At 47.3% G+C, this 27,038-nt stretch overlaps 1 protein-coding gene across 3 annotated transcripts in view; it reads right to left on the bottom strand.

Annotated features, from left to right (window-relative positions):
- Positions 1–6,546: 6,546 nt before the first annotated feature.
- The window catches only part of gjd3 (gap junction protein delta 3), a 50,678-nt gene continuing 30,186 nt past the window's right edge, over positions 6,547–27,038 (bottom strand). For 2 of the 3 annotated variants that reach the window (XM_033035040.1, XM_033035039.1), the window contains one exon: positions 6,547–8,315. In XM_033035040.1, the coding sequence (XP_032890931.1) occupies positions 7,398–8,258 (861 nt within the window). In that variant the 5' untranslated portion in view covers positions 8,259–8,315 and the 3' untranslated portion in view covers positions 6,547–7,397. Of the gene's footprint in view, positions 8,316–14,590; positions 14,778–27,038 lie in introns of those variants that run through there. The other variant, XM_033035041.1, reaches the window with a different exon arrangement.

The raw sequence follows: 27,038 nt of genomic DNA, 5'->3' as shown, positions 1-27,038 counted from the left end.
GGAAATGGAAATGTTGATGGCAAATTATCCTAATTACTTTGAATATTGTTTCCTTTAAATTATTTATCTTTCAGTAATGAATTTCTGGTAATATTGGAACTATATTCAATTTGTTTAAATATTTTTTTTAAAGTGTCAGGTCGTTAACCTCAATGACAGAACTATCATTTATCAAATATCAGTTTAATTTTAAAGGCAGACAACTTTAGTGTAAGGAATTGATATAAACATTACTCTCTGTATAAAAATACATATAACGTATAAAACCATTAAAATATACATCACCATTACAGACACAAAGTGATGTTGGGAAGTTGAAACAGGTATAGTGATTATTTAAGAGGGAGCTATATTTAAGAGGGAGTTAGATGTGGCCCTTGTGGCTAAAGGGATCAGGGGGTATGGAGAGAAGGCAGGTACAGGATACTGAGTTGGATGATCAGCCGTGATCATATTGAATGGCGGTGCGGGCTCGAAGGGCCGAATGGCCTACTCCTGCACCTAATTTCTATGTTTCTATGATTATGGACACAGTTTCAGAATAATAGGACATACTTTTAGAATGGAGATGAGGAAGAATTCCTTTCGCCAGAGTGTGGCGAATCTGTGGAATTCATTGCCACAGACAGCCGTGGAGGCCAAGTCATTCGGTATTTTTAAAGTGGAGATTGATAGGTTCTTGAATAGTAAGGATGTCAAAGTTTACGGGGAGAAGGCAGGAGAATGGAGTTGAGAGGGAAAGATAGATCAGACGTGATTGAATGGCAGAGCAGACTCGATGAGCAGAATGATTTAATTCTGCTTCTATATCATGGGCATTAATAAAGGTTTAATTCAGTGTCGCAGTTACAGTCAGTGCCCTGGGATTGGACGTGAAACGTTTAGTTTAGAGATACAACATTGAAACAGGCCCCTCAGCCCACTGAGTCCATGCCAACCATTGATCACCCGTTCACACTGCTTCTATATTTTCTCAGCCACTCGCTACACACAAGGGACAATTTGCAAGAAGCAGATCCTGAGGGCAACACTTGTGACCGAACCCAAAAGCTAGGTTTGAACACTGGGCGTGTTCATCACACTGACTGAGTTGCCTAAGGGAAAGAAGATCTCAAACTAACTTTTTGTTTGTTTTTTAGAGAAAGAGGCTCTTCGGCCCACCGAGTTCACCCGGGCCAGCGATCACCCGTACACTAGTTCTATCCTACATGCTAGGGACAATCTACAGAAGCCAATTAACCTACAAACCTGTACGTCTTTTGAGTGTGGCAGGAAACCAGAGCACCCAGACAAAACCCACGCCGTCACAGGGAGAACGTATAATCTCTATACATACAGCACCCATGGTCAGGATTGAACCCATATCTCTGGCGCAGTCGGGTAGCAACTCTACCGCTGCACCTCTGTACTGCCGTAGGACTATTATGCACTTGGAGAATAACCAAAATGAGATCCCTTATACTTCGCTGAAGTAAAAAGAGTAGAAAAATAAGAATTAAAGGCAGAAGATATTGGAAATATTCAACAGGCCGGGCAGCGTTCAAGGAGGGACAGAGTTCATGTTTCAATTTAAGAAACTTTAAATAATTTTATTCAGATGTACATCTACAGTTCTGTTTTGCTTTTTTATATTCCAGGGGCAGTGCAGGTAGTTGAGTGGCCGAGGAAGAGACGGGGGGGGGATGTGAGCTGAAATGTCGGGGAGAAATACTGTTTCATTATCCCTTCACACAATGGAAAATGCTGAAATCCAGATACAAGGGACCGGGCTCTTGATTCAACTGGTTCCTTTTCATCAGAGCGAGATAAATCAAGGGCAGATCAATATCACGAAACAATAGTCCGTTTCCTGGGAGAACATTACATCACTCTGTTAACATCTGAATACAAAGTGGAGATTTTCCAGTTGCGCAGTGCTTAATCCTGAAATTGATGAAGGTCTTTCGCCAACCTGAAGCAAGGCTGACGCATTGAACTTTTAAGGGAACAACTAAGTCTTTCCCTATTTCACATGCAAGTCCTTTCCATATTTGAACGTTTGCAGTAACTTCCCGTGAATCCCTCAGAGATTGCTGAGTCATAGCATTCTTCCCCAGATTAGAAAATGGCTTTCTTCTAAAACTGGAGCAAATAGTTTGGGCAGGAAGGAACTGCAGATGCTGGTTTAAACCAAAGAGAGACACAAAATGCTGGAGTAACTCAGCGGGACAGGCTGCATCTCTGGAGAGAAGGAACGGGTGATGTTTCGGATCGAGACCCTTCTTCAGACTGACATTGGGGGGAGGGGGGATATAAGTGTGAAGGTGTGAAAATAGGGCAAATGGAATGCTTCCACCCCAGCAGTATGAACATTGACTTCTCTAACTTTAAGTAACCCTTGCTTTCCCTCTCTCTCCATTCCTCCCCCTACTCAGTTCTCCGACCTGTCTTACTGTCTCTGACTATATTTTATCCCTGTTTGCTTTGTTGTTACCTTCTCCCAGCTAACAATGATCTGTTCTACATTTTCCTTGATCTTCATCCCCTTTTCCCTGTTTTCACACCTTCACACTTCCTTATCTATCTATCTCCCTCTCTCCTGACTCTCAGACTGAAGAAGGGTCTCGACCCGAAACGTCACCCATTCCTTCTCTCCAGAGATGCTGCCTGTCCCGCTGAGTTACTCCAGCATTGTGTGTCCAGCAAGTAGTTTTCACTCTGTTACTCCCTCAAAGAGAGAAATGAGTGTCAATTGGAATTCAACACGAAGGCAACGTTTTTATTTAATTTAAATTGAGGCAATTGATTTTCAAGAAGGTTAATGTGCCATTGGAACGTAGACCAGGAGCAACTGTAGGTCATAGAGGTGGCAGAGGAGAAAGTGGAGCCAATTTGTTATTGCAAAACAGGCAATGTCAACAACTAGAGTTGCCAATTCTAATTCTTGGAGGTTTTGTATTTTTATTTCCTATTTTGCCCAATAATGACTGAGGCAGAAAGTGTTTGAAGTGATCTTGTAGGAACAAGTTTTTTAATACCTTCTGATTTTGGTCCTCGACCTCACAAGAGTGTGTGAGAGCTTCGAATCTTGAAGACTCCAGGATGGTCCTAGAGTGTAGGCAATCCCTCACAACGGAACAAATATCTAAACCGCTAGCTCGATAAAAAATATATCGTTATATATTAAGATCAAGGTTGCAATTGGACTGCAGTTGGTCACATGCAAGGAACAAATGACGAAACAAAGAACTGCAGATGTTGGTTTACAAAAAATAGACACAAAGTTCTGGAGTAAAGGGCCTGTCCGATGAGCATGCGACTGCATGCGGCAAGCGCGACCTAACGTGGTCGCTTGAGCCGTACGGCCTCGCGGGGCCGGTTCCACTTCGATCGCCGGAGCTGTATGGAGTTGTGTGGGGCTGGTCCCGACATCGCACGGGGCTCCGACAAACTGACCGTGTTTAAAAATTACGCGCGGCAACGGCCTGCCGCCCCGCAGCCGCATTGAGGCGTGGCGTGCACAGCGTCTCGACGCCGGACGCCTTCACTCGAACTTCACGTCAACTTGTACGGGATCACTCGACCTCCGCGCGGCCCCCGCTTCCGGTTTGGTCGCGCTCGCTGCATGCAGTCGCATGCTCGTGGGACAGGCCCTTTACTCAACAGGTCAGGCAGCATCTCCAGAGTGCAAGAAAAGACACTAAGTGCTGGAATAACTTACAAAATAAGACTTATTTTTCTATCTTTTCTTTCAAGAAACAAACAGTGGTTTTTATATTGAAAACATTCTCCAGTAGGTAAAGGTAACGGGCAGATATTAGATTGCTCTGAATTGAATCAGTTAACAGTGAAAGCAAATGGGTAAATGAACAAACACACTTAAGCTCCAAGGTACCTTCGCACAGTGAAGGACTCTACCTGAAATACCAGTCTGACTTGCACTTCTAGTCATAGTGCGGGGTTAGTTCTGTTTATCTTCTGTCTATGGACATTAAAATGAGGAATGAGTTTAAAACTCCACCATCAACTAAGATATACGCTGTCTAAGTGCTGTGTTATTGCAGGAATAGTTGTAAATATTTAGTTTCTGAAACGAGGGAAGTACGTACTTTCTTGGTGAAACGACCTCTTAATTCTGTCCCAATATTCACAGAACCAGCCAGAGGATTTCATAAACAAGTGAATCCGTGGACCCCTTTTTATTGGATAAAGGCCGGCGTTTGTTGACCATCTCCAACCGACCCTGAGAAGGTGGCGAACATCTCTCCTGTGGTCTTGTTGACAAAGATTCTTCCAGAGGGCTGATGGGTAAGAAACCAAGTCATAGGGTCATATGAGGAATCTCCAGCTATCTCAGGAAGGTGTGTGCCTCAGAGAGGATACTTCAAATGGGGTCACTCCCAATGGCCAATGAATGGCAAAGGTCACAGGGTTTGGGAAGGGGGTTGTTCTCATAAGTGATAGGAGCAGAATTATGCCATTCGGCCCATCAAGTCTCCTCCGCCATTCAATCGTGGCTGATCTATCTCTCCTTCTTAACCCCATTCTCCTGCCTTCTCCCGATTACCCCTGACACCTGCACTAATCAAGAATCTATCCATCTCTGCCTTAAAAATAGCCATTGACTTGGCCTCCACAGCCTTCTGTGGCAATGGATTGCACAGATTCACCACCCTCTGACTAAAGAAATTCCTCCCCATCTCCTTCCTAAAGGCGCGTCCTTTAATTCTGAGCCTGTGGCCTCTGGTCCTGGACTCTCCCACTGGTGGAAACATCCCCTCCACATCCACTCTTGACTATTCGGTAAGTTCTTTGAGTAACCATGTAATCTCTTGTAGTTCTTTCTCTCTGAGTTCCCCTCAAAAACACTTGCCCCCAAAGCACAGGAGTGAACTAACGCATGGTGTGAGGGAAATGTGTATGCGTGGCCCTTCAAGTCTTTGTGACACAACTTGAAGTTCAGAAATGCTGTACCACCACTTCAATTTAAAAACTCATTTTAATCAAAGAGTGTAAATTCAAAAGCTCCATATACAGTAGTAAGAAAATCCACAACAAATACTGATTGTAATTCTTATACAGTAATGTCATTCTAGTGCAAGTCTGGTACCAGCCAGTCTTATAGATATATATTAATAAACGTTATTGCAACCGATTGCCCTGGTCGCCAAAGCAATGATTGCTTTAAATTGTCTCCTCTATACATGCGGTTGATCCTTCCTAGTTCCTGTCCCAAGTACCTGGTCAACATTCAGCTTACCAGCCCATCTATGCAAACAAACCACCAAGTGCTGGAGCAACTCAGTGGGCCAAGCAGCATTTGTGGAGGGGATAGAAACATAGAAACATAGAAAATAGGTGCAAGAGGAGGACATTCGGCCCTTCGAGCCTGCACCGCCATTCATTGTGATCATGGCTGATTGTCCCCAATCAATAACCCGTGCCTGCCTTCTCCCCATATCCCTTGATTCCACTAGCCCCTAGAGCTCTATCTAATGCCCCTGTCCCACTTAGGAAACCTGAACGGAAACCTCTGGAGACTTTGCGCCCCCCCACCTAAGGTTTCCGTGCGGTTCCCGGAGGTTTTTGTCAGTCTCCCTACCTGCTTCCACTGACTGCAACCTCCGGGAACCACCTGCAACCTCCGGGAACCGCACGGAAACCTTGGGTGGGGCACAAAGTCTCCAGAGGTTTCCGTTCAGGTTTCCTAAGTGGGACAGGGGCATTACTCGCTCTTGAATCCATCCAGTGATTTGGCCTCCACTGGCGAGGTGATATTCCCTGGTCTTCTTCACTTCTTCAGACTGGTGTCGAAACGCCGCCGCCGCAGATGCTGCCTGACCTGCTGCGTTACTCCGGCGCTTTGTGTTTGTCTCAAGACTCCAGCACCTGTAATTCCTTGTATCTCTAGTTAAACAAACCATTGTTTCAATTATGCTTTTTAATGTCGCGTGTGCAAAGTGCAAGCCCGCAGTGAAATTCTTTCCTCACAACCACTCCGCTACAGTATTGCCTTACCGAAGCACATCCCTGATTAGCAAATTGTCCAATCTAATGTGGTCGATTCTTAACGATTCTTATACTGGGGTGATGGAGTGACTCAGCGGGTCAGGCAGCATCTCTGGAGAAAAGGAATAGGTGACGTTTCGGGTGGGAACCCTCTTCATATTGAAAGATGGGGGGGGGGGGGGGGGGGGGACACACAAGGTGAGAAAGGGCCAGACCAAAACTGGATGTTAACTATGGTTCTTAACTTGGTCCTCTGACTCATGGGTAATTGGGGATAGGCATTGACAGTGCGATCCTCATCTTGTCAACAAATAAATAAATGAATGAATAAATAAATAAACAGATTCAGGGGCAGTTTCTTCCCAGCTGTTGTCAGGCAACTGAATCATCCTACCACAACTAGAGAGCAGTCCTGAACTACCGTCTACCTCATTGGGGACCCTCGGGCTATCTTTGATCGGACTTTACTGGCTTTACCTTGCACTAAACGTTATTCCCCTATCATGTATCTGTACACTGTGAAACGGCTCGATTGTAATCACGTATTGTCTTTCCGCTGACTGGGTAGAACGCAACAAAAGCTTTTCACTGTGCCTCGGTGTACGTGAGAATAAACTAGACTGAAGTGAAGGACAATTAGAAGGAAAAGGTCAACATGAACAAAATGGAACGTTTCCAGATGGTTTCATAACTCACCTTCCACTCCCATGAGGGACTGAATGGGTTGTGCCCACTGTTTCAGGCAGATACTTGGCCTGCAAATTCTGCTCTGTCACGGACCCCCCGGAAGCCCACTGAACCCACACCTCCCACCATCAGCAAGGCCCGTTCTCCATCAAATACATGCAGCATAGAAACAAGCCCTTTGGCCCCTCTGAGGCCACGCCAGCCAACAAGCGCACTATTCCCGCACTGATCACTAATCTATTCTCACAAACCCTTCCCAGACTCCACCACTCGGCCCCACACAACAGGGGCCGATTTACCGTGGCCAACTAGCCCATCAACCCGCACGTACGTCTTGGGCATGTGGAAGGAAACCCGGGCACCTGGAGGAGAAACCCCTTTGCGGGCACAGGGAGAGCATGCCAACTCCACACCACCAGAGGGCGTAGGAGCCTTGATGTGGCAGCTTCACTAGCTGCATCACCCTGTTGACCCTAATCTCCAATTAATAAGTGATCAGGTCAGTTTCCAGAACATCTTACCAACTTCCATTGTTTGATAACGAGCAGTCAAATAACGGGTAAACAATTAACCAAATATACAAGCTCAATGAAATTGGAAATGGATGAATGACAATCGATTCTGATTTGGACTCAATATGCATAAGGATTTGTACGTGACTTTTTGCACCTGAAATGTTTGCAGTTCCTTGTCATTGCTGCATCACAGTTCTGTTGCAGTTCTTAGATGTAGAGAGGAGGTTTCTTTGCACTCGATTGGGAAGATCTTCGACTGTTACTACTGCCCAAGGACTTGGTCTTGTGAGTAGAATCGATGTCAGAGTGGTTGGAGTTAAGGTTCACCATGACCATCTTGTCCAGTAACTGGACCGTGTGTGGTTCTCGACCCTTCTCATAGTCACTGTTTGACCGGTTCTGCTTCTCAAACGGGTTTAGTTGCCGTTGGCTGAATATCTTCTTAAATATGTGCACCAACTCCACGAAGCTGATCAGGGCGGAGAGGATGCTGACCACAAAATAAAACATCAAAAACACCGTCTTCTCCATTGGGCGGGAGACGAAACAGTCCACGGTATGCGGGCAGGGGAAACCCGTGCAGATAAACTGCGGCTCGATTGTGAAGCCAAATATCAAATACTGGGACACAACCAGCCCAACTTCAGCCAGAAGCCGAAGGATAACGTGGACAATATAGCACTGCTGTATCCTTGGCACTCCGTCGCCGGCCAATGGTTCCTTCCTTTGGATGATGCCAATCTTCTCTTGCGTCTCCTCGTCCTTCGTGGACAGGTGGACGGCGTAGACGACAAACAGCAAGGACGGCACTGAGAGAAAGACTATGTGGAAGACCCAGAACCTGTAGGGCGAGATGGGAAAGGCCTTGTTGTAGCAGACCTGCTTGCAACCTGGCTGGAGTGTGTTGCAGGCAAACTCTTCCTGCTCGTCTTCGAAGATGTCGCTCCCCACCGTGGCCAGGACAAGAATGCGGAATATCATCATGAGAAGCAGCCACACACGCCCCAGCATGGGGGCGTGCGTCTTGATCGAGTCCAGCCAGTCGCTCAGGAAACTCCATTCTCCCATCGTACCTCTGCCGCCCGCGCCGCCTCCTCCTTTTTGGCGATGCTATTTCTTCACGATCTGCGGAAAAATATGAAGAGAAAAAAAAACGTTGAAGGAAAAACAGAAAATCTTGGAAACACTTAGCAGGTCGGGCAGCATCTGCGGAAAGGGAAACAGAGGTAACGATTCAGGGCAAAGAACCCTCGTGAGAATCTGGAGTCACTCGTCATGTATATTAGTTGAGGTTAGAGATACAGCAAGGAAACAGGCCCTTCGGCCCACCGAGTCCGTGCTGACCAGCGATCCCTGCACAGTAAATGCCCCTGTCCCACTTAGGAAACCTGAACGGAAACCTCTGGAGACTTTGCGCCCCACCCAAGGTTTCCGTGCGGTTCCCGGAGGTTGCAGGTGGTTGCCGGAGGTTGCAGGTAGTGGAAGCAGGTAGGGAGACTGACAAAAACCTCCGGGAACCGCACGGAAACCTTGGGTGGGGCGCAAAGTCTCCAGCGGTTTCCGTTCAGGTTTCCTAAGTGGGACAGCGGCATAACAGTATTCTATATACGCACTAGGGACAATTTACAATTATACCAAGCCAATTAGCCTACAAACCTGTACGTCAGGAGCGTGGGAGAAAACCGGAGATCCTGGAGAAAACCCACGCAGTCACAGGGAGAAGGTACAGACTCAATACAGACAGCACCCGTAGTCGGGATTGAACCCGGGTCTCTGGCGCTGTGGGGCAGCAACTCTACCGCTGCGCCAACGTTTCGCCCTTTGAACAAATCTGAAGAGCATTATTATACTTGCTGATAATTACTGCTTGAGACACATTAAAAACTGAGGATGACAGGATGAGTGAAAATCAAAAATTGCAGGTGCTGGAAATCTGAAATTAAAATGGGAAATGTTGGAAACACTGAGCAGGTCAGGTAGCATCTGTGGAAAATACAAGTGAGATTTCCATTGATCTGATGTCGGTATAGACATCAATTAATCACACTCCTGACTCTCGCAGAAAGTTAAAAGTTTCAGGTTGAAGACCTTTTTATCAGAACTGCGAAAAAGAGAAGACAAGTTAATGGGCTGCGGACTGGAAGTGCAAGCTCAAACCACTGCAGGTCTTTCAACACAGACTTTCTGGATTGCTTCAAATACCCACCTAGTTCACCAACAACCTTCAGGGAAGGAACTGTTCCATTCTTCCTCTACAACTCCCCAACCTGTTTGACTTCAACCACCCTCACTATTGCAGTGATTCAGAACACTGTTTAGTTTAGTTCAAAGATACAGCGCGGAAACAGGAAGCAAGACCTTTGGCCAACTCAGTCCGCGCTGACCAATGATCACTCCGTACACTAGCACTATCCTACACACTGGGGATAATTTACAATTTACAATAACCAAAGCCAATTAACCTACAAACCGGCACACCTTTAGAATGTGGGAGGAAACTGGAGCACCCGGAGAAAACCCTAGCGGTCACTGGGAGAAGGTACAAACTCCTGAGGTCAGGATTGAACCCGTGTCCCTGGCGCTGTAGGGCAGCAACTATACCGCTACCACAGTGCTCTCTTCGGCAATATTTAAATCCTGTGAACAGATACATTTAAAACAATTTGGAACTAAATCAACAAAAACTCAATTCCAAGTCTCATTCACTGGACCAGAGAACAAAATTGTGGTTTTGCCTGAGGGAATTGCAGTTACTAAAGACCATCTCCAACCCCATCAACACAGAATGAATATGTTGGACCTTATGCAAGGACCTTGATGAAACCTATGCTGAAATTACCAGCATAAGGGGGTCCATTGTGGCTGTCCAGACAGGATTCAGACAGCTGTCAGTGAAAGCACGATACACCAGACTCTCGTGTGCAGTAGTCTTCCCCTGAGTCTCAGTCTGAAGAAGGGTCTCGACCCGAAACGTCACCTATTCCTCTTCTCCAGAGATGCTGCCCTGACCCGCTGAGTTACTCCAGTTTTTTGTGTCCATCTTCGGTTTAAACCAGCATCTGCAGTTCCTTCCTGCAAATGCAGCCCCAGTCACTCCTACACTTCGACCAAAACTGCACCAAATGTCGTGTGATGGAGGTGGTTCCTGTGGGGAGAGCGGGAGGGATAAAGTTGCCAGGAAACTTTTGTTAACTTTCTACCAACAGGATCATTGAAACTGCGAGACACGGAGTTTAGTTCAATGAGTCTTTCAAATAGCTTCCGAACTGTTGCTAAGGAATGCCAATACCAGTCCTGTCAAACAAACAAAATAACCTCTATAACAGGTTAACTTAAGCCTGCCATTGGAGAAACCAAGATAATAGGTATGTACAAAATAAGCATAAGAAAGCAGTGGACAGGAATGCAGTTAAACTTCTCATCTCTATCATTATGAGTCTGGATGAATGACATTATGTTGAATGGTTCTTGTCAGCGGCATATTAGTTAGACTGACTGTCCACACCCCCCCTAAAGATGCTGACTCAAGTAGTTTTCTTGCATCATATTTCCAGTGACGGAGGTTCCACTACTGAGTTCGTACCAACCAGCGATCCCACACACGAGTCACAATTGACAACTTTTTTACCAAAGCCAATTAACTTACAAACCTGTATGTCTTTGGAGTGTGGGAGGAAACCAGAGCACTCAGGGAAAACCCACGTGGTCACAGGGAGAACGCACAAACTCCCTGTGTCCGGATCGAACCTGCGTCTCTGGCTCCGTATGGCAGCAACTCTACCGCTGCGCCACCGTGACCCCACTGTACTGTCAAGTACCGTCTTTGTGGAATTTGCCTCGTTCACTTTGCACGTGGCTTGGATAGGTTGAGAGGGACACGGGCCAAACGTGGGCAGGTGGAACTAGTGTGGATGGGAGCATGTTGGTCGCCTCACCTCCCTGCTACCACCGGGAAGAAGGTGCAGGGACCCGCGTATCGTTATCTTCAGCTTCAAGACTAGCTTCTTCCCATCAACCATCAGGTTCTGGAGCCGGAGACACGAGGAACTGCAGACGCTGGTTGGCAAGAAAAAGGGGATAAAGTGCTGGAGCAACTCAGCAGGTTGGGAAGCATCTCTGGAGGACATGACTATGTGATGTTTCGGGTCAGGACCCTTCTTCAGAGGGTGTTTCTTGAACTACCCTGTGCAGCCCTAACCCCAAGTATCTCAGTAAAATACTATGGACTTTCCACTACCAAGGTGGCACTGCATACGTGTACTATCATGCTGGAATTTATCTAGAATAATCGGTGAATTTAATGGGCCTGTAAAGCTGGAGTAAGAATAATGTAATAGTTCTGGTCCTGGTACATCTGACGACTCAATAGTCTTGAACTCTGGATACCAATCTACTTTTATTGTGTTTAGAACAGATCCAACAGCATTCAGAAGGTGTGGTGATTGCCACTGGGGTAGGGCTGAGTCACACCTGAGAGGACCTCTGAACACACCATTAGGTGAAAGTGCCTAAAATAAAACTTGCAGAGTTGCTGCCTTACAGCACCAGAGACCCGGGTTCAATCCTGGCTACGAGTGCTTGGCTGTACGGAGTTTGCACGTTCTCCCCGTGACTTGCGTGGGTTTTCCCCGGGATATCCGGTTTCCAATCACATTCCAAAAACGTACGGGTCTATAGGTTAATTGGCTTGGTATAATTTTAAATTGTCCCTAGTGTGTGTAGGTAGTGTTCGTGTGCGGGGATCGCTGGTCGACGCGGACCCGGTGGGCCAAATGGCCTGTTTCCGTGCTGTATCTATATTACTAAAAGTCTGATCTTGACTGCTTTTGGCCCACTGGTGCGATATCCGAGAGAACGCCGCCACCTACGGCCGGCATTTTTGGCCACCTCGCCCAGAGACCCCCTCCGCCTTCCTGGACCAGAGGATTTTTCCCATCGATGAAAAATCAGAGAGATATTAATGTCTTTAAAAAATCCCCCATTCTCTCTGCTGCCCCCGCTGGCGGCAGGGGGAGGGACTATAAAACCCGGAAGTGTTGTCCCTCACTCAGTCTCTGCCAGACCCAGGAAGCGAGAGGGTCACAGCTCTCTGATCTGCGAATAACACAGAACGCACGTCTACTCCACGGTGAGTCCCCTCGATGCGGCTGTAAAGTGGCTGCAGCCCAATTGTTTGCCTCGCCTTTTTTTAAATTTGTTTTCACAAAATGAATTTTGATTGTCAGGTGGCTGCAGCCCAATTGGTTGCCTCACCTTTTTAACAAATTTGTGTTCACAAAATGAATTTTGGTTGTCAGGTGGCTGCAGCCCAATTGTTTGCCTCGCCTTTTTAAAATGTTTGTGTTCACAAAATGAAGTTTGGTTGCCAGGTGGCTGCAGCCCAATTGTTTGCCTTGGCTTGGCTTTTAAAATCGTTGCATCAGTTGGATGCCAGCCCAAGAAGTCATTCGGCCCACAATGTCTATACTAGCCCTCTGGAAATCAGTACCTTCGGCCCACAAAACCCATACTAGCGCAACAGACAGCCCCCCCACTGGCGAGCAATATTGGAATTGGTGGAGAGGTGGAATATTGCGTTGGTGACCAACCCTCCCGTGTGATGCTGGGATCCAAAGGGTCCCACTTAGTTTAGTCTCTAAACTAAACACTATTATTGTATACATAGAACATTTTTTTGTTTATTGTATTGTTTACAGAGTAATTTGTTTACATATTCTGTTGTGCTGCTGCAAATAAGAATTTCAGTGTTCTGTCTGGGACATATGACAATAAAACTCTCTTGACTCTGTACAGATGGAGGCCATTCATCCCATCTAATCTGTGGCAGCTCTCTGCACACCCAATATCTTTGGATCTACTTCCCTTTAGTGTGGTAGATAATTTCCCCTTGTGTACCGATGCATTGCCCTTGCGAAAAGCCTGACACTTTGTCACCACTATTGTATTATGCCACCACTATTGCAGGTATTGAGTTCCAGACCATCATGTACTGCAGAACATAAAAACATTTTACATCCCACCAGTCAAGTGGCCCAGGTTCCTCAAATCATCTGCTGATGGGAACTAGAGTTTCCAACTTTCTCACTCCCAAATAAGGGACAAAAGGTCAAAATACGGGACAAATTCCCAATGGAAATTTGTTGACCAACTCGGCCGTGGCTGGGAGAATGATGAGTTGGCCCGGGTGCTGGACTGCACACAAAGCCCAGCCGGCGGGCCAGCTGAGGAGTTTTGGCCCGGGCCGCGAGACGTCGCGCGCAAAGTCCAGCACCCCATCCAACCCCTGAACCGATGATCGGCCATGAGAAGGATGGGTGGTGGTGTCGGCGGTAAGCGAAGGTCCGAAGGTCGGACAGCTGCCCGGGGCCATGGGCGAGGAGCTGCTGCTGCTGCTGCTGCACTCCATGGGCTGCACTACGTCGGGACGGGGCGCTCCGACCCGACAGTCCCCTCCACCCGAGTAGTAGCAGTCAAATACGGGACAAAGGCGATCCCGTATGGGACAAACCAATTATCCAATATACGGGATGTCCCGGCTAATACAGGACGGGTGGCAACCCTAATGGGAACAGTATTACCCAAACCACCTGATCCAAACCAGTCAAGGTGGTTTAATTCCTACAAAGGAATTAAAAAAAAAAAATTGTTCCTTGTTGGATTCTCTCCACGCCTCTCTATCCGGTAATATCTATATCCATAACATAATATCCATATCTCACCCCTTAATCTGACATACCTCTGACTTCGAAGATAGACACAAAAAGCTGGAGTAGCTCAGCGGGACAGGCAGCATTTCTAGAGAGGAATAGGTGACGTTTCAGGTTGAGATGCTGCCTCTCACGCTGAGTTACTCCAGCTTTTTGTGTCTATCATTGGTTTAAACCAGCATCTGCAGTTCCTTCCTACGCATACCTCTAACTTCAGTCTGTACAAGGGTTCCAACACGAAACGTCACCTATTTCTTTTCTCCAGAGATGCTGCCTGACCCGCTGGGTTACCCCAGCATTTTGTGTCTATCTTCGATTTAAATCAGCATCTGCAGTTCCTTCCTACACGTACCTCTCATCTTGGTAGCGTCCACCCGCCAACATTGAACTTGGAATTACTAAGTTTCTACTCACCATCTCTCACAACCAGAGAGCAGCCCTGAACTACTATCTACCTCGTTGTTGACCCTTGGACTGTCCTTGATCGAACTCTGCTGGCTCTACCTTGCACTAAACGTTATTCCCTTATCATGTACCTATATGCTGCAAATGGCTCGATTGTAATCATGTATTGTCTTTCCACTGACCAAATAGCACGCAACAAAAGCTTTTCACTGTACCTCGGTACACTTGACAATAAACTGAACTGTAATTCTAACTCTTTTTTGTAAACCTCCTTTTCTTTGAACCAACCTTTTCCTCTCCCCTTGAGCTGCGGTGGTTCCTGGTTTCCCTTCTTGTCCAAAGCGTGAGGCGTCCGAAACAAAGGAATGAAGAGATTGGCATTCTGATGCCACTGGTCAAAAGCATCACCAGACACCAACCGAACACCCGCCTCTCCTCCTCTCCCTCTGCAACACATCAACACATACACACCCGCTGGATCCAGTTTCCACAGTCGCCAAGATCACTTTCCATTTTGGAAATTTAATGGCTCGATACAAACGTAAGTGCTGCGGTTTAAACCTGTCAATGCTGCAACCAGTTGGGTCTCTGTGTTGTGACGGGGATGGGCAAGAATCCTAGTAATCTGAATAGTACGTCCTCCTCCCAACACTACCCCCTTTGGGTGAAAGCATCTTCCTATCAGCTTTACTGGCTGTGCCCTTTTCCCTGTTTTGCAAACTATTTATTACCTACAAGCTGGTGCGAGTTGTTTAAATGAACTTCTGTGGTGGGGAGCAAATCCTTACATGGCCCTGGAATATGTTCAATCCATCTAACGGGAAGTACAGCAGTCCTTAATTAAACCCGCCTTCAGGGCACAGGGAGGTGGTGGGAAGGGGTAAGGGAGCAAGGACGGAATGCAGGTTGATTTCCATTCAGTTGTGATGTTCAGTCACCAAGTGTAAGTGAAGCTGGTGACACACCCTGTGCTCTGATTTTAGACCTTGGTCCTTCGAGCAGCTGGTGGCTGGATTAAGCAGCGAGGCATTCCAGTTACTTTGGCAGCAACAGCTGCTCGACCACAACTGGATAAGCGAAGGAGGAATCATCGGAGCCAACAGAATTCCTCTGGTGCAGGTCGTAAATTTTCACCAGAGAGTTAACTTGTGTACGTAAGGAACAGAAGAGATTAGTTTCTTGATCGTGTAAATCACACGGAGGTATGGAGGACATAAAATGCTGGAGTAACTCAGTGGGTCAGGCAGCATCCCCAGAGAACAGGTGACGTCCAGGTGTGGGGGAGGGGTGGGGAGGGGAGGGGAGTGGGGAGGGGTGCGGAGAGAGTGGAGAGGGGTGAGGAAGGAGGAAGGGAGGGGTGGGCATGGGATGGGATGGGTGGGGAGGGGAGAGGGGGAGGGGTGCGGAGAGAGTGGAGAGGGGTGAGGAAGGAGGGGGAGGGGAGGAGGGAGGGGTGGGGATGGGGTAGTGAGGGTAGGGAGTGGAGGAGGGGCGGGGAGGGGGGAGGGAGGGAGGATTGGGTGTTTGGGGAAGAAAAGGGGAGGTAAGGTACACTCAGAGATCTGGCCACTGTCTTAACTTTCCAAATTAAGAGGTGTATAAATGATGTGGGGAATAGATAGGGTGATCTTATAGAGGTTTAAAACACCATAGGAGGAATAGACAGAGTAAATGCACAGTCTTTTACCCAGAGCAGGGGAATCATGAACCAGAGAACATCGTTTGAAGGTGGTTGGGGCAATAGATACTGAGGGGCAACTTTTCTACAAATAGGGTGGTGGGTATATGGAGCGAGCTACTAGAGAAGGTAATTGAGACAGGTGCTATAACAACATTTAAGTGACACTTGGACAGGTACATGAATAAGAATGGTTTGGAGGGATATGGGCCAAATGGGAGCAAATGGGCTTAGCTTAGATGGGACTTCTTGGTCAATAGACAATAGGTGCAGGAAATGGCCCTTCGAGCCAGCACCACCATTCACTGTGATCATGGCTGATCATCCACAATCAGTACCCCGTTCCTGCTTTCTCCACATATCCCCTGACTCCGCTACCTTTGAGAGCTCTATCTAACTCTCAGCATGGGCAAGTTGGGCTGAGGGGCCCATTTTCATGCTTCATGACTATGGGTCACTCATTACTTGAAGAATTTTATGGCAACTATTAAGGATCTAAAATAAAAAGTTTATCTACAGTTTTTAACTAAAAAAAGTTTATTTCCATAAACTAAATCAGTGGAAAGTTACAATTCTTTGAATGCTACAAAGGAGTTCACCTCTGCCTGCCCGCCCACAATCTCTGCCAAGTACCTGGCTACAATCGGTGACTCCACTTGCCTTGTATATTGAGAGTCATAGAGTGATACATCATGGAAACAGGCCCTTCGGCCCAACTTGCCCACACCGGCCAACATGTCCCAGCTACACTGGTCCCACCTGCCTGCGTTTGCCCCATATCCCTCCAAACCTGTCCTATCCATGTACATGTCTATCTGTTTCTTAAACGTTGGCATAGTCCCAGCCTCAACTACCTCCTCTGGCAGCTTGTTCCACACAACCCCCACCCTTGGTGTGAAATAGTTACCCCTCAGATTCCTATTAAATTTTTTCCCCTTCACCTTAAACCGACCGATGTCCTCTGGTCCTCGATTCACCTACTCTGGGCAAGAGACTCCGTGCGTCTACCTGATCTATTCCTCTCATGAACTTATACACCTTATCCTCCTGCGCTCCAAGGAATAGAATCACAGCCTACTCAACCTCTGCCGATATTATCAGAACCTCTAGTCCTGGCATCATTAACTTACTCCAGAGAAATACAGCATGGAAATAGAGCCTTTGCCCCATTGAATCCATGCTGACCACCGATCACCTGTCTCTATGTTATCCCACTTTACAGAGACCACTTGGCTTACAAACCTGCACATCATTCAAAAGTGGGAGGAAAGCCGTGCGGTCACGGGGACAGCGTGCAAACTCCACACAAGCAGCACTCGAGGTCAGGATCGAACCCTTGGAAGAGAGAGGCAACAGCTCTACCAGCTGCGGCACTGTACCACCTTTATATTCCTTGGTAGCCAGCTCCTTTTAACCTAAGGTAGACGAAAATGCTGGAGAAACTCAGCGGGTGCGGCAGCATCTATGGAGCGAAGGAAATAGGCAAAGTTTCGTTCCGAAACGCTGCCTATTTCCTTCGCTCCATAGATGCTGCCGCGCCCGCTGAGTTTCTCCAGCATTTTTGTCTACCTTCGATTTTCCAGCATCTGCAGTTCCTTCTTGAACATCCTTTTTACCTACACAGCGCCTCACCTGTGTCAGGGTTTAGCTCTGATTCATCTTTCTTTAATAAGATTCCGCATCTTAAAATAAGACTTACTTCCTTAGTTTTGCCCAAGGCTCTTTTTCACTTCTCCTGACCAACCTCATTACTACTGCTTGACTTACTTCCAACTGATTTAGTTGAGTGATAATCACCACTCGTAACTGGTTCGTGCAATGAATGATTAACTTCAGAAACTTGTAAAAAGTGGCAGCGAAGAAAATCTGCTTCTGATTCTGACCCCAGGCTAATGGAGAAATAGAATTTGGAGTTCACAAGTTCACAAGTTATGGGAGTAGAATTAGGCCATTCGGCCCATCGAATTAGGCCATTCGGCCCTCCGCCATACAATCCCGGCTGATCTGTGCCTCGGAATCCCATTTTCCTGCCTTCTCCCCATAACCCTTGACACCCGTTCTAATCAATAATTTGTCTATCTCTTCCTCAAAAATATCCACTGACTTGGTCTCCACTGCCCTCTGCGGCAATGAGTTCCACAGATTCACCACCCTCTGACTAAAGAATTTCCCCCTCACCTCCTTCCTAAAAGAATGTCCTTTAATTCTGAGGCTATGACCTTTAGTCCTAGGCTGTTCCACTAGTGGAAACATTCTCTCCACATCCACTCTATCCAAGCCTTTCACTATTCTGTACGTTTCACGGAGCAAAGGCCACTCGTGTGTGAAGAGGATTATGGTGGTATCTTTCAAGATTCAAGAGAGTTTTTTGTCATGTGTCCCTGATAGGACAATGAAATTCTTGCTTTGCTTCAGCACAACAGAACATAGTAGGCATGACTACAGAACAGATTAGTGTGTCCATATACCATTATATAAATATATACACACATGAATAAATAAACTGATAAAGTGCAAATAAACAGATAATGGGCTATTCATGTTCAGAGTTTTGTCCGAGCCAAGTTTAATAGCCTGATGGCTGTGGGGAAGTAGCTATTCCTGAACCTGGTCGTTGCAGTCTTCAGGCTCCTGTACCTTCTACCTGAAGGTAGCGGGGAGACGAGTGTGTGGCCAGGATGGTGTGGGTCCTTGATGATACTGCCAGCCTTTTTGAGGCAGCGACTGCGATAGATCCCCTCGATGGCAGGGAGGTCAGAGCTGATGATGGACTGGGCAGTGTTTACTACTTTTTGTAGTAATCTGAGCATCATTACTCTAATCTTTAATCTGAGCATCATTACTCTGATCCTGTCAAATGCAGATTCTTGCGTTGCTTACTCTGTGATGGAGGAACGTGCTTGAGACTAAGAGCACAAGATAAATGGACATGTTTCTGTCGTGTCCTCCAGAGTGTTTCGTGTGAAATTGGCCCACACTGTTCTCAGGTACATAAATCGCAGGCCAGGGACTGGGGGACATCGCTCGCGCTAGTTCCCGCACTTGCCTTCTCACTTCCAAACCGACTGTTCCTCCCCACCCCTGAAGTACCGACATCCCCACCCAAGAAGGGCACCTTCTTCAGACTGAGGAAAGGTCCCGACCCGAAACGTCACCTATCCACATTCTCCAGATATGCTGCCCGTCCTGCTGAGTTACTCCAGCACTTGTGTCTTTTTCTGAAAAACGAGACACTTGACATGGATCAGCTGTCAAATTCGTAAAATGGTGAGCAACAGCACCAGGCCAGAATGGTAAAGAAACAGCGTGAAAAATGTTAAACAAAATGCAGATGCCGAACACGAGATGCTGGAAATACTGCTGGAAATGTTGGTCAGGTAACTTCTGTGGAAAGTGAAACAAGTAAAACAAGAGAAACTGTGGTGCACCGGTAGAGTTACTGCCTAATAGCGCCGGAGGCCCGGGTTCGATCCCAACTACGGGTGCTGTCTGTACGGAGTTTGTACGTTCTCCCCGTGACCGCGTGGGTTTTCTCCGGGATCTCCAGTTTCCATCCACACTCCAAAGACATACAGGTTTGTTGGTTAATTGGCTTGGTATAAGTGTAAATTGTCCCTAGTGTGTGTAGGATAGTATTAGTGTGGGAACTCATTGGGCCGAAGGGCCTGTTTCCACGTTGTGTCTCTAAACTAAACAAGAATTAGTTATCATTTCAAGGTGAGGACCCTTCATCACACTTTTCTCTCACCTGAAACGTTAACTCTGTTTCCCTTTCCGCAGATGCTCTCTGACTTGCTGAGTTTTGCCAGTATTTTTCTGGTTAAGTCCTGTGCCCTCTACTTTTCATCCACTTCTCTGACTGACCCATTATCCTTCTGCTTTATCCTACTAATTATCCTTCCCACCGAGTCCGTGCCGACCAGCGATCCCCGCACATTGACACACGAGGGAAAATTTTACATTTGTACCGAGCCAATTAACCTACAAACCTGCACGTCGTTGGAGTGTGGGAGGAGACCGAAGATCTTGGAGAAAACCCACGCAGGTCATGGGGAGAACGAACAAATTCCGTACGGACAGCGCCCATAGTCAGGATCAAACTCGGGTCTCTGGCGATGTAAGGCAGCAACTCTACCGCTGCGCCACTGTGCCGCCCCATTCACTCTGAGTCCTGGGCATTGCTTCAGTGGATCTGTAAACATGGCGGGTGAAATTGTGCTAAAATAATTCTCCCTCCTATTGTAGCTGAAGCACCATGATTTCAACCAGCCACTGACAAACTGTAATTAGTTAGCAACTCACCAGTTGTAGCAGGAAAGGACTATTTCACCATCAGCACTCACTTTATTAGAGTAAAATAAATGAGCAGCTCTATTGTCACAAATTCTAAAGGGTGGTTTTGCTTCATTGCTTCCTCCCACTGAATTCCTTTCCTGCTCTGAAAAGTGGATTGGTTTCATCATTCAAACTTTTATTTTTCCATTAACCCAAGTGTCAGTTCAGGTAGAGATGATTGTTCTGGCTCCTGGACTTTGAAAGCTCATATCTATTGTTTTTCTGGAAATATTCAAAAGAAATCAAAGTAATTGTGAGAAGACGGCAAGTAAAAGCAACGTTTATGTGGAATTCATCCAGACAGAAGCAGGGCACCAAGTTGCAGCTCAGTGCCTGGAGTCACAGTAGTGTGTGTGTGGGAGAGGGAGAGGGGGGAGGGGAGATGGGGAGAGAGAGAGAGACAGAGACATGTTTGGTCCTAACCTCAGATGCGGCCTGTGCGGAATTTGCACGTTCTCCCTGTGACCATGTGGGTTTGCTCTAGGTACTCCAGCTTCCTGCCACATCCCAAAGACGTGCAGCTTTGTTGGTTCATTGACTTCTGCACATTGCCCGTCTAGTGTAAGGAGTGGATGTGAAAGTGGGATAACATAGAATTAGTGTGAACAGGTGATCGATGGTCAGCGTGGTCTCGGCGGGCCGAAGGGCCTCTTTCCATGCTGTATCTTTCATCCAATTTCTTTCTAAACTCCAGCTTTTTACGAAGGAGGGGTTTGGAATTAAACAAAAGTGTAAGTGATCATGTTAGCTAAGATTGGGTACAATTTTAAAACCTAATATTGGGACTTCTGATAGGTCTCCAGAGACCACCCTCTGACTAAAGAGTCCAAACACCTTTCAAACTTTGTTATAGTGCCTTGTCAGGTAGCTCGTTCCATCTCCCAACCACCCAATGTAAAAATGTTGCCCCTCAGGTATTTATTAAATCTTTCCCCTCATAATTAAACCTGTGCCCTTTCGTTCTCGATTCCCCATCGCTGGGGAAATGACTGCATGCGTTCGCCCTATCTAACTCCCAGAAGGCATCAATGGTCAATAGTTTCTTTATTATCACAAGCACCCAGGTACAGTGTTACACTTTATTTTACACACAGCTCAGGAAGACTATCATCATACGGATGTACAATCCTCCAGTTCGCATCTAAATACAACAGGGAATAGGTTTAGAAACATTGAAAATAGTGCAGGAGTAGGCCATTCGGCCCTTCGAGCCAGCACCGCCATTCAATGTGATCGTGGCTCATCGTCCAAAATCAGTACAGCGTTCTTGTTTTTCCCCCCAAATGCCTTGATTCCGTTAGCCCAAAGAGCTAAATCTAAATGCCCCTGTCTCACTTAGGAAACCTGAACGGAAACCTCTGGAGACTTTGCGCCCCACCCAAGGTTTCCGTGCGGTTCCCGGAGGTTTTTGTCAGTCTCCCTACCTGCTTCCACTACCTGCAACCTCCGGCAACCACCTGCAACCTCCGGGAACCGCACGGAAACCTTGGGTGGGGCGCAAAGTCTCCAGAGGTTTCCGTTCAGGTTTCCTAAGTGGGACAGGGGCTTAACTCTCTCATGAAAACATCCAGTGAATCGGCCACCACTGCCTTCTGTGGCAGACAATTCCACAGAATTTAAAGGAGACTTAGGTGAGGAGCTCTTTCTCTTTACGCACAGAATGGCGGGTGCCTTGAACGCGCTGCCAGGGGAAGTGGTGGAAGCAGATACGATAGTGAAATTAAAGAGTCATTTAGACAGGCGCACGAACAGGCAGGGAATGCAAGGATATGGATCATGTGTAGGCAAATTGTTCAGTGTAGAAATACAGTGCGGAAACAGGCCCTTCGGCCCATCAGGTCCGCGCCGACCAGCGATCCCCGCACATTAACACTATCCTACACCCACTAGGGACAATTTTTACACTTATACCAAGTCAATTAACCTACAAACCTGTACGTCTTTGGAGTGTGGGAGGAAACCGAAGATCTCAGAGAAAACCCACGCAAGTCACAGAGAGAAGGTACTAACTCTGTACAGACAGCACCCATAGTCGGGATCGAACCCGGCGCTGTATTCGCTATAAGGCAGCAACTCTACCGCTCCGCCACCGTGACCGCCTTAGTTTAATTTGGTTTCGCGGTCAGCACAGGCGTTGAGGGCCGAACGGCCTGTTGTCTTACTGCGCTGTACTGTTCTATGTTTCATGTAACACCATGACACCCGGCAGGGTGGGACTCTGTTGTTTGATGGGTTGGTGAAAGTCGGATTGCATGCTGCTCCAGTCTGTGTGTCACTTTCAGCGGGTCTGTGCATATTCGACTAATCAAGTGGCTGACTGGAAATAGACACCCTTCCCCCCCCCCCCTCTCCCTCCGCTAATCAACACAGCCGTGACGTTGGACGTGACTGTGACATGATCGGTACTTGGAGGCACCGGGGAGCTAGCTGGGAATATTAGACATGAGCTCATTCTGGAGTTCAGCCTTTGAGCAGAAGTAGTTCTGTTACTAGGTAACTCCAATAGGGTGTGTTGGAAAATGGTTAATTTAAGAATAGGATTCAGCACTTGAAAGTATAAACAAAGGCAGGAATGATTAGTTGGAGTAGTTTGTCTGCTCCTGTCCAATGTGCACTGTGTTTGCCTTGCCTGCTTTGACAGGGAGCAGGGGATAGGTGGACGTGTGTAGGTACAGTATCTTAGTTTAGTTTAGAGATACAGCGCGGAAACAGACCCTTCAGCCCACAGAGTCTGTGCCGACCAGAGATCCCCACACATTGACACCACCCAAAGTGTTGGGCACTTCTTACATGGTTCTTTCAGGTTCCAACCTGTAAATATCTGCATTAATATAGCAACTTTCATATCCTTCCCAAAATATTCCATTGGGCTTTACAGCTGAAATAATGTTATAGTTTTAAGTGCAGTACCAGCAGCCAATTTGAACACAGCAAGTCCCCACAAAAAACAGTCACAATGATGAAATAATCTGTTTTTAGTTTGTAATGAATGACAAATATTAGCCAAGACACAGGGTCCTTCTTCGCTTGTTCTTCTTCAAATGGGTGCATGGGGTAATTTGTTACTTAAATCTGCCTGAGAGATCAGATAGGGCAAAACCCTTGACAGTGGTAATAAAGATGAACTGTTGATGCTGGTTTATGCCAAAGATAGACACAAGTGCTGGAGTAACTCAGCGTGTCAGGCTCGGGGACGTTTTGACTCCAGCATGTTGTGTCTACCCTTGACGGTGGAATGCCAGTCTACATGTGTGCACACAGTTCCCCAGAGTAAAAGTTAAACGTGAAACAAGACAAAAATACATTAACTTTCTCAACAGCTACTCTTCATTTTCTTCAATCCCTTAAATCTGAGTCATAGTTTCACCAGTGAAAGGAAGTTGTCATGTTGTCAGGACAAGGGACAAGGCACGAGACATTTATTTGTCACATGTACCAATTGTTACAGTGGATTGTGTGGTCGCCATACAGCCATACGAATAATAAACGAGCACAGAACACGATAGTCTTTAACACAGACATCCCCACACAGCGGAATCAAAGTTTCCCACTGTGAGGGAAGGCACCAAAGTTCAGTCCTCCTCCTCCGTTGTCCTCCGTTGTTCACCCGTGGTCGGGGGGCTCCCGAACCCCTCGTTGTCGCCGCTACGCTTCCATCATTCAGGCCCGCTCGCCGGGATGATGGAACTCCGACGTCGGAACGGGAGAACAACCTCAGCGGCTTGGACTTCCGAATCGGCCACTTCCTACCGGAGTCCGCGGCTCCCGAAGTCCACATGCGGAGATTCACGCTGGCGGCCCTCGGCAAAAGGTCCCAGGACTCCGCGATGTTGGTCAGCGCCGCCCGCGCTGGAAGCTCTACGAACCAGAGCTCCGCCATGTTGAAGCAGCAGGCCCAACACTCCGGAGCTTCAAACGGCGATCCAGGTAAGGCATCGCCCGCTCCGCGGTGAATCCAGTGCTGCGCCGCCGCTGAAGCTTTGGACGGTCCCCGGCAGGAAAGGCCGCGTCAATCCAGTTGGTAGGCCGCGAGGAGGTGGGGCGAGGACGTGACTCGGGGAATAGTCCCATCCTCGCCAGGAAGTGACTGGGAAACGGTTTCCCCCTTAACCTACCCCCCTCCCCCACATAGAAAAACTAAAGAAACCTCCAAAACATACTTTAAAAACTGACTAAAAATAAAAAAGATGGAAAACAGACAGACTGTAGGCAGCCATCGCCATCAATGCGGCGCCCCTAGGTCAGGATCTTTAAGGGCGGCACGGTGGCGCAGCGGTAGAGTTGCTGCCTTATGCCCCTGTCCCACTTAGGAAACCTGAACGGAAACCTCTGGAGACTTTGCGCCCCACCCAAGGTTTCCGTGCAGTTCCCGGAGGTTGCAGGTGGTTGCCGGAGGTTGCAGGTAGTGGTAGCGGAAGACTGACAAAAACCTCCGGGAACCGCACGGAAACCTTGGGTGGGGCGCAAAGTCTCCAGAAGTTTCCGTTCAGGTTTCCTAAGTGGGACAGGGGCATAAGGCAGCAACTCTACCGCTGCGCCACAGTGCCAAAGACCCTAGTTCGATCCCGAACACATGTGCTGTCTGTACGGAGTTTCTACGTTCTCCCTGTGACCACCTGCGTGGATTTTCTCCGAGATCTTTGGTTTCCTCCCACACTCCAAAGACGCATAGGTTTGTAGGTTAATTGCCTTGGCATAAATGTGAATTGTCCCTGGTGTGTGTAGGGTAGTGTTAATGCGCGGGGACCGCTGGTCGGTGTGGACTCGGTGGGCCGAAAGGGCAGTTTCCGAGCTGTATCTCTAAACTGAACTAAACCACAAGTCTCTTCTCCCCCAAAGCTCCCCGCAAGTTGTGACGTTATCCCAGCTAATCGGCCCTGCTCCTCCTCCACTAGCCTTTTATGAGTTGCTTCACCACCGGCCTGTATAATGTTAGCATGAGTTGTTTTGACTTGCAGTCAAATTCCCCAGAGATGTATCCCTGAGCATAACTTTAGGAGAACTCACAACATATCAGTTGAGCAGAATCTGGTTCACATGCATCAGTTGCGAGCAGCTTTCAAGAGAAATTTTTTTTTCTCCCTTATTTAGCAAAAGTTATTTACTCAACTTCGAAATGAAAACAAATGCATTCCAGTCACATGAGAGCAAGTTCCAGACAGCTAAATGTTCTGTGAATTCGTGTTTTTATTCCCACAAAACCTTAAGAGTAAGGGGTAGGCCATTTAGAACGGAGATGAGGAAAAACATTTTCACCCAGGGGCTTGTGAATCGGTGGAATTCTCTGCCTCAGAAATGCAGTGGAGGCCAATTCTCTGGATGCTTTCAAGCGAGAGCTAGATAGAGCTCTTAAAGATAGCGGAGTCAGGGGATATGGTGAGAAGTCAGGAACGGGATACTAATTTGTTGAATGATCAGCCATGATCACATTAAATGTCGGTGCTGGCTCGAAGGGCCGAATGGCCTACTCCTGCACCTATTGTCTATTGTCTAAAACTAAACATTGGAGCAGGGCCGAGGGAAGGGGTTTGGAATCAGGGGGGGAAGGGACAGCGTGTCAGAGAGGGTAATTAAGAATGGGGCAGCATTGTAGGGCCGTTTATGATCACTACCTCTGACAGAATGGTTGCTACATTTCAGTTGTGGCTTTACAGAGGAAGCTGTGTATGCAGACTGTCACTGCGAGCCCTCTCGCTCACGTACTTTAGTCTGCCAGTGGGAGAGAGTGTTGACAGAGGTCACCAGCAGGACATGTAGCTGGACATTTCATTTTCCATCGAAACTACAGTTCAGTGTCTTGATTCATATGGGTGTCAGAGAAGGCAGGAGAATGGGGTTAGGAGGGGGAGATCAAATCATGATTGAATGGCGGAGTACACTTGATGGGCCGAATGGCCTAATATCAGAAAAGCCCACAGTAAAAGCTAGGCAAACTAAAACTTAGCCCAAGTGTTTCTGTATTTATTCACCTTAACCTTAGACACCTTAACCTCCCATATCTCTAGTCTCCCTCTTTGTTCAAGGGCACTGCCACCAAGAACAGCACTCGTTACCCATCTGCAATTGCCCGTGAAAAGAGGAACCGTGGTGAGCTGTGGGGCAGCACAGTGGCACAGCTGGTAGTGCTGCTGCCTCGCAGTGCCAGAGACCTGGGTGTGGAGTTTGCACGTGCCCCCTGTGATTTCCCCATGGATTTCCTCCCACATCTCAAAGACGTGGGGATTTGTAGGTTAATAGGCTTCTGTGAAATTGCCTTGACATGTAGAAAGAAACTGCAGATGCTGGTTCACACCAAAGATAGACACAGAGCTTACAACCGAGCAGTAGGAACCATTCTACAGTTTCTTAGCATCGTCTGCTTTGATCTATTATTTTAGACACCTTAACCATCCATATCTCTAGTCTCCCTCTCCCTTGACTCTCAGCCTGAAGAAGAGTCTCAACCCAAAACGTTTTGCATTTCTTCTCTCCAGAGATGCTGTCTGTCCTGCTGAGTTACTCCAGGATTTTGTGACTATCTCTGGTATGTAGGGAGTGGATTAGATAGTTAGATAATGCCCCTGGTCCCACTTAGGAAACCTGAACGGAAACCTCTGGAGACTTTGCGCCCCACCCAAGGTTTCTGTGCGGTTCCCGGAGGTTCTTGTCAGTCTCCCTAATGGTCGAAAGTGGTTTCCGCTTCTTCTATGTTCCCTCAATTATTTCAAAAAATTCAGCGGCCGC

This window comes from Amblyraja radiata, chromosome 16, assembly GCF_010909765.2.
Source record: "Amblyraja radiata isolate CabotCenter1 chromosome 16, sAmbRad1.1.pri, whole genome shotgun sequence".
Classification (NCBI taxonomy): domain Eukaryota; kingdom Metazoa; phylum Chordata; class Chondrichthyes; order Rajiformes; family Rajidae; genus Amblyraja; species Amblyraja radiata.
This window is presented reverse-complemented; position numbering and strand designations above follow the sequence as displayed.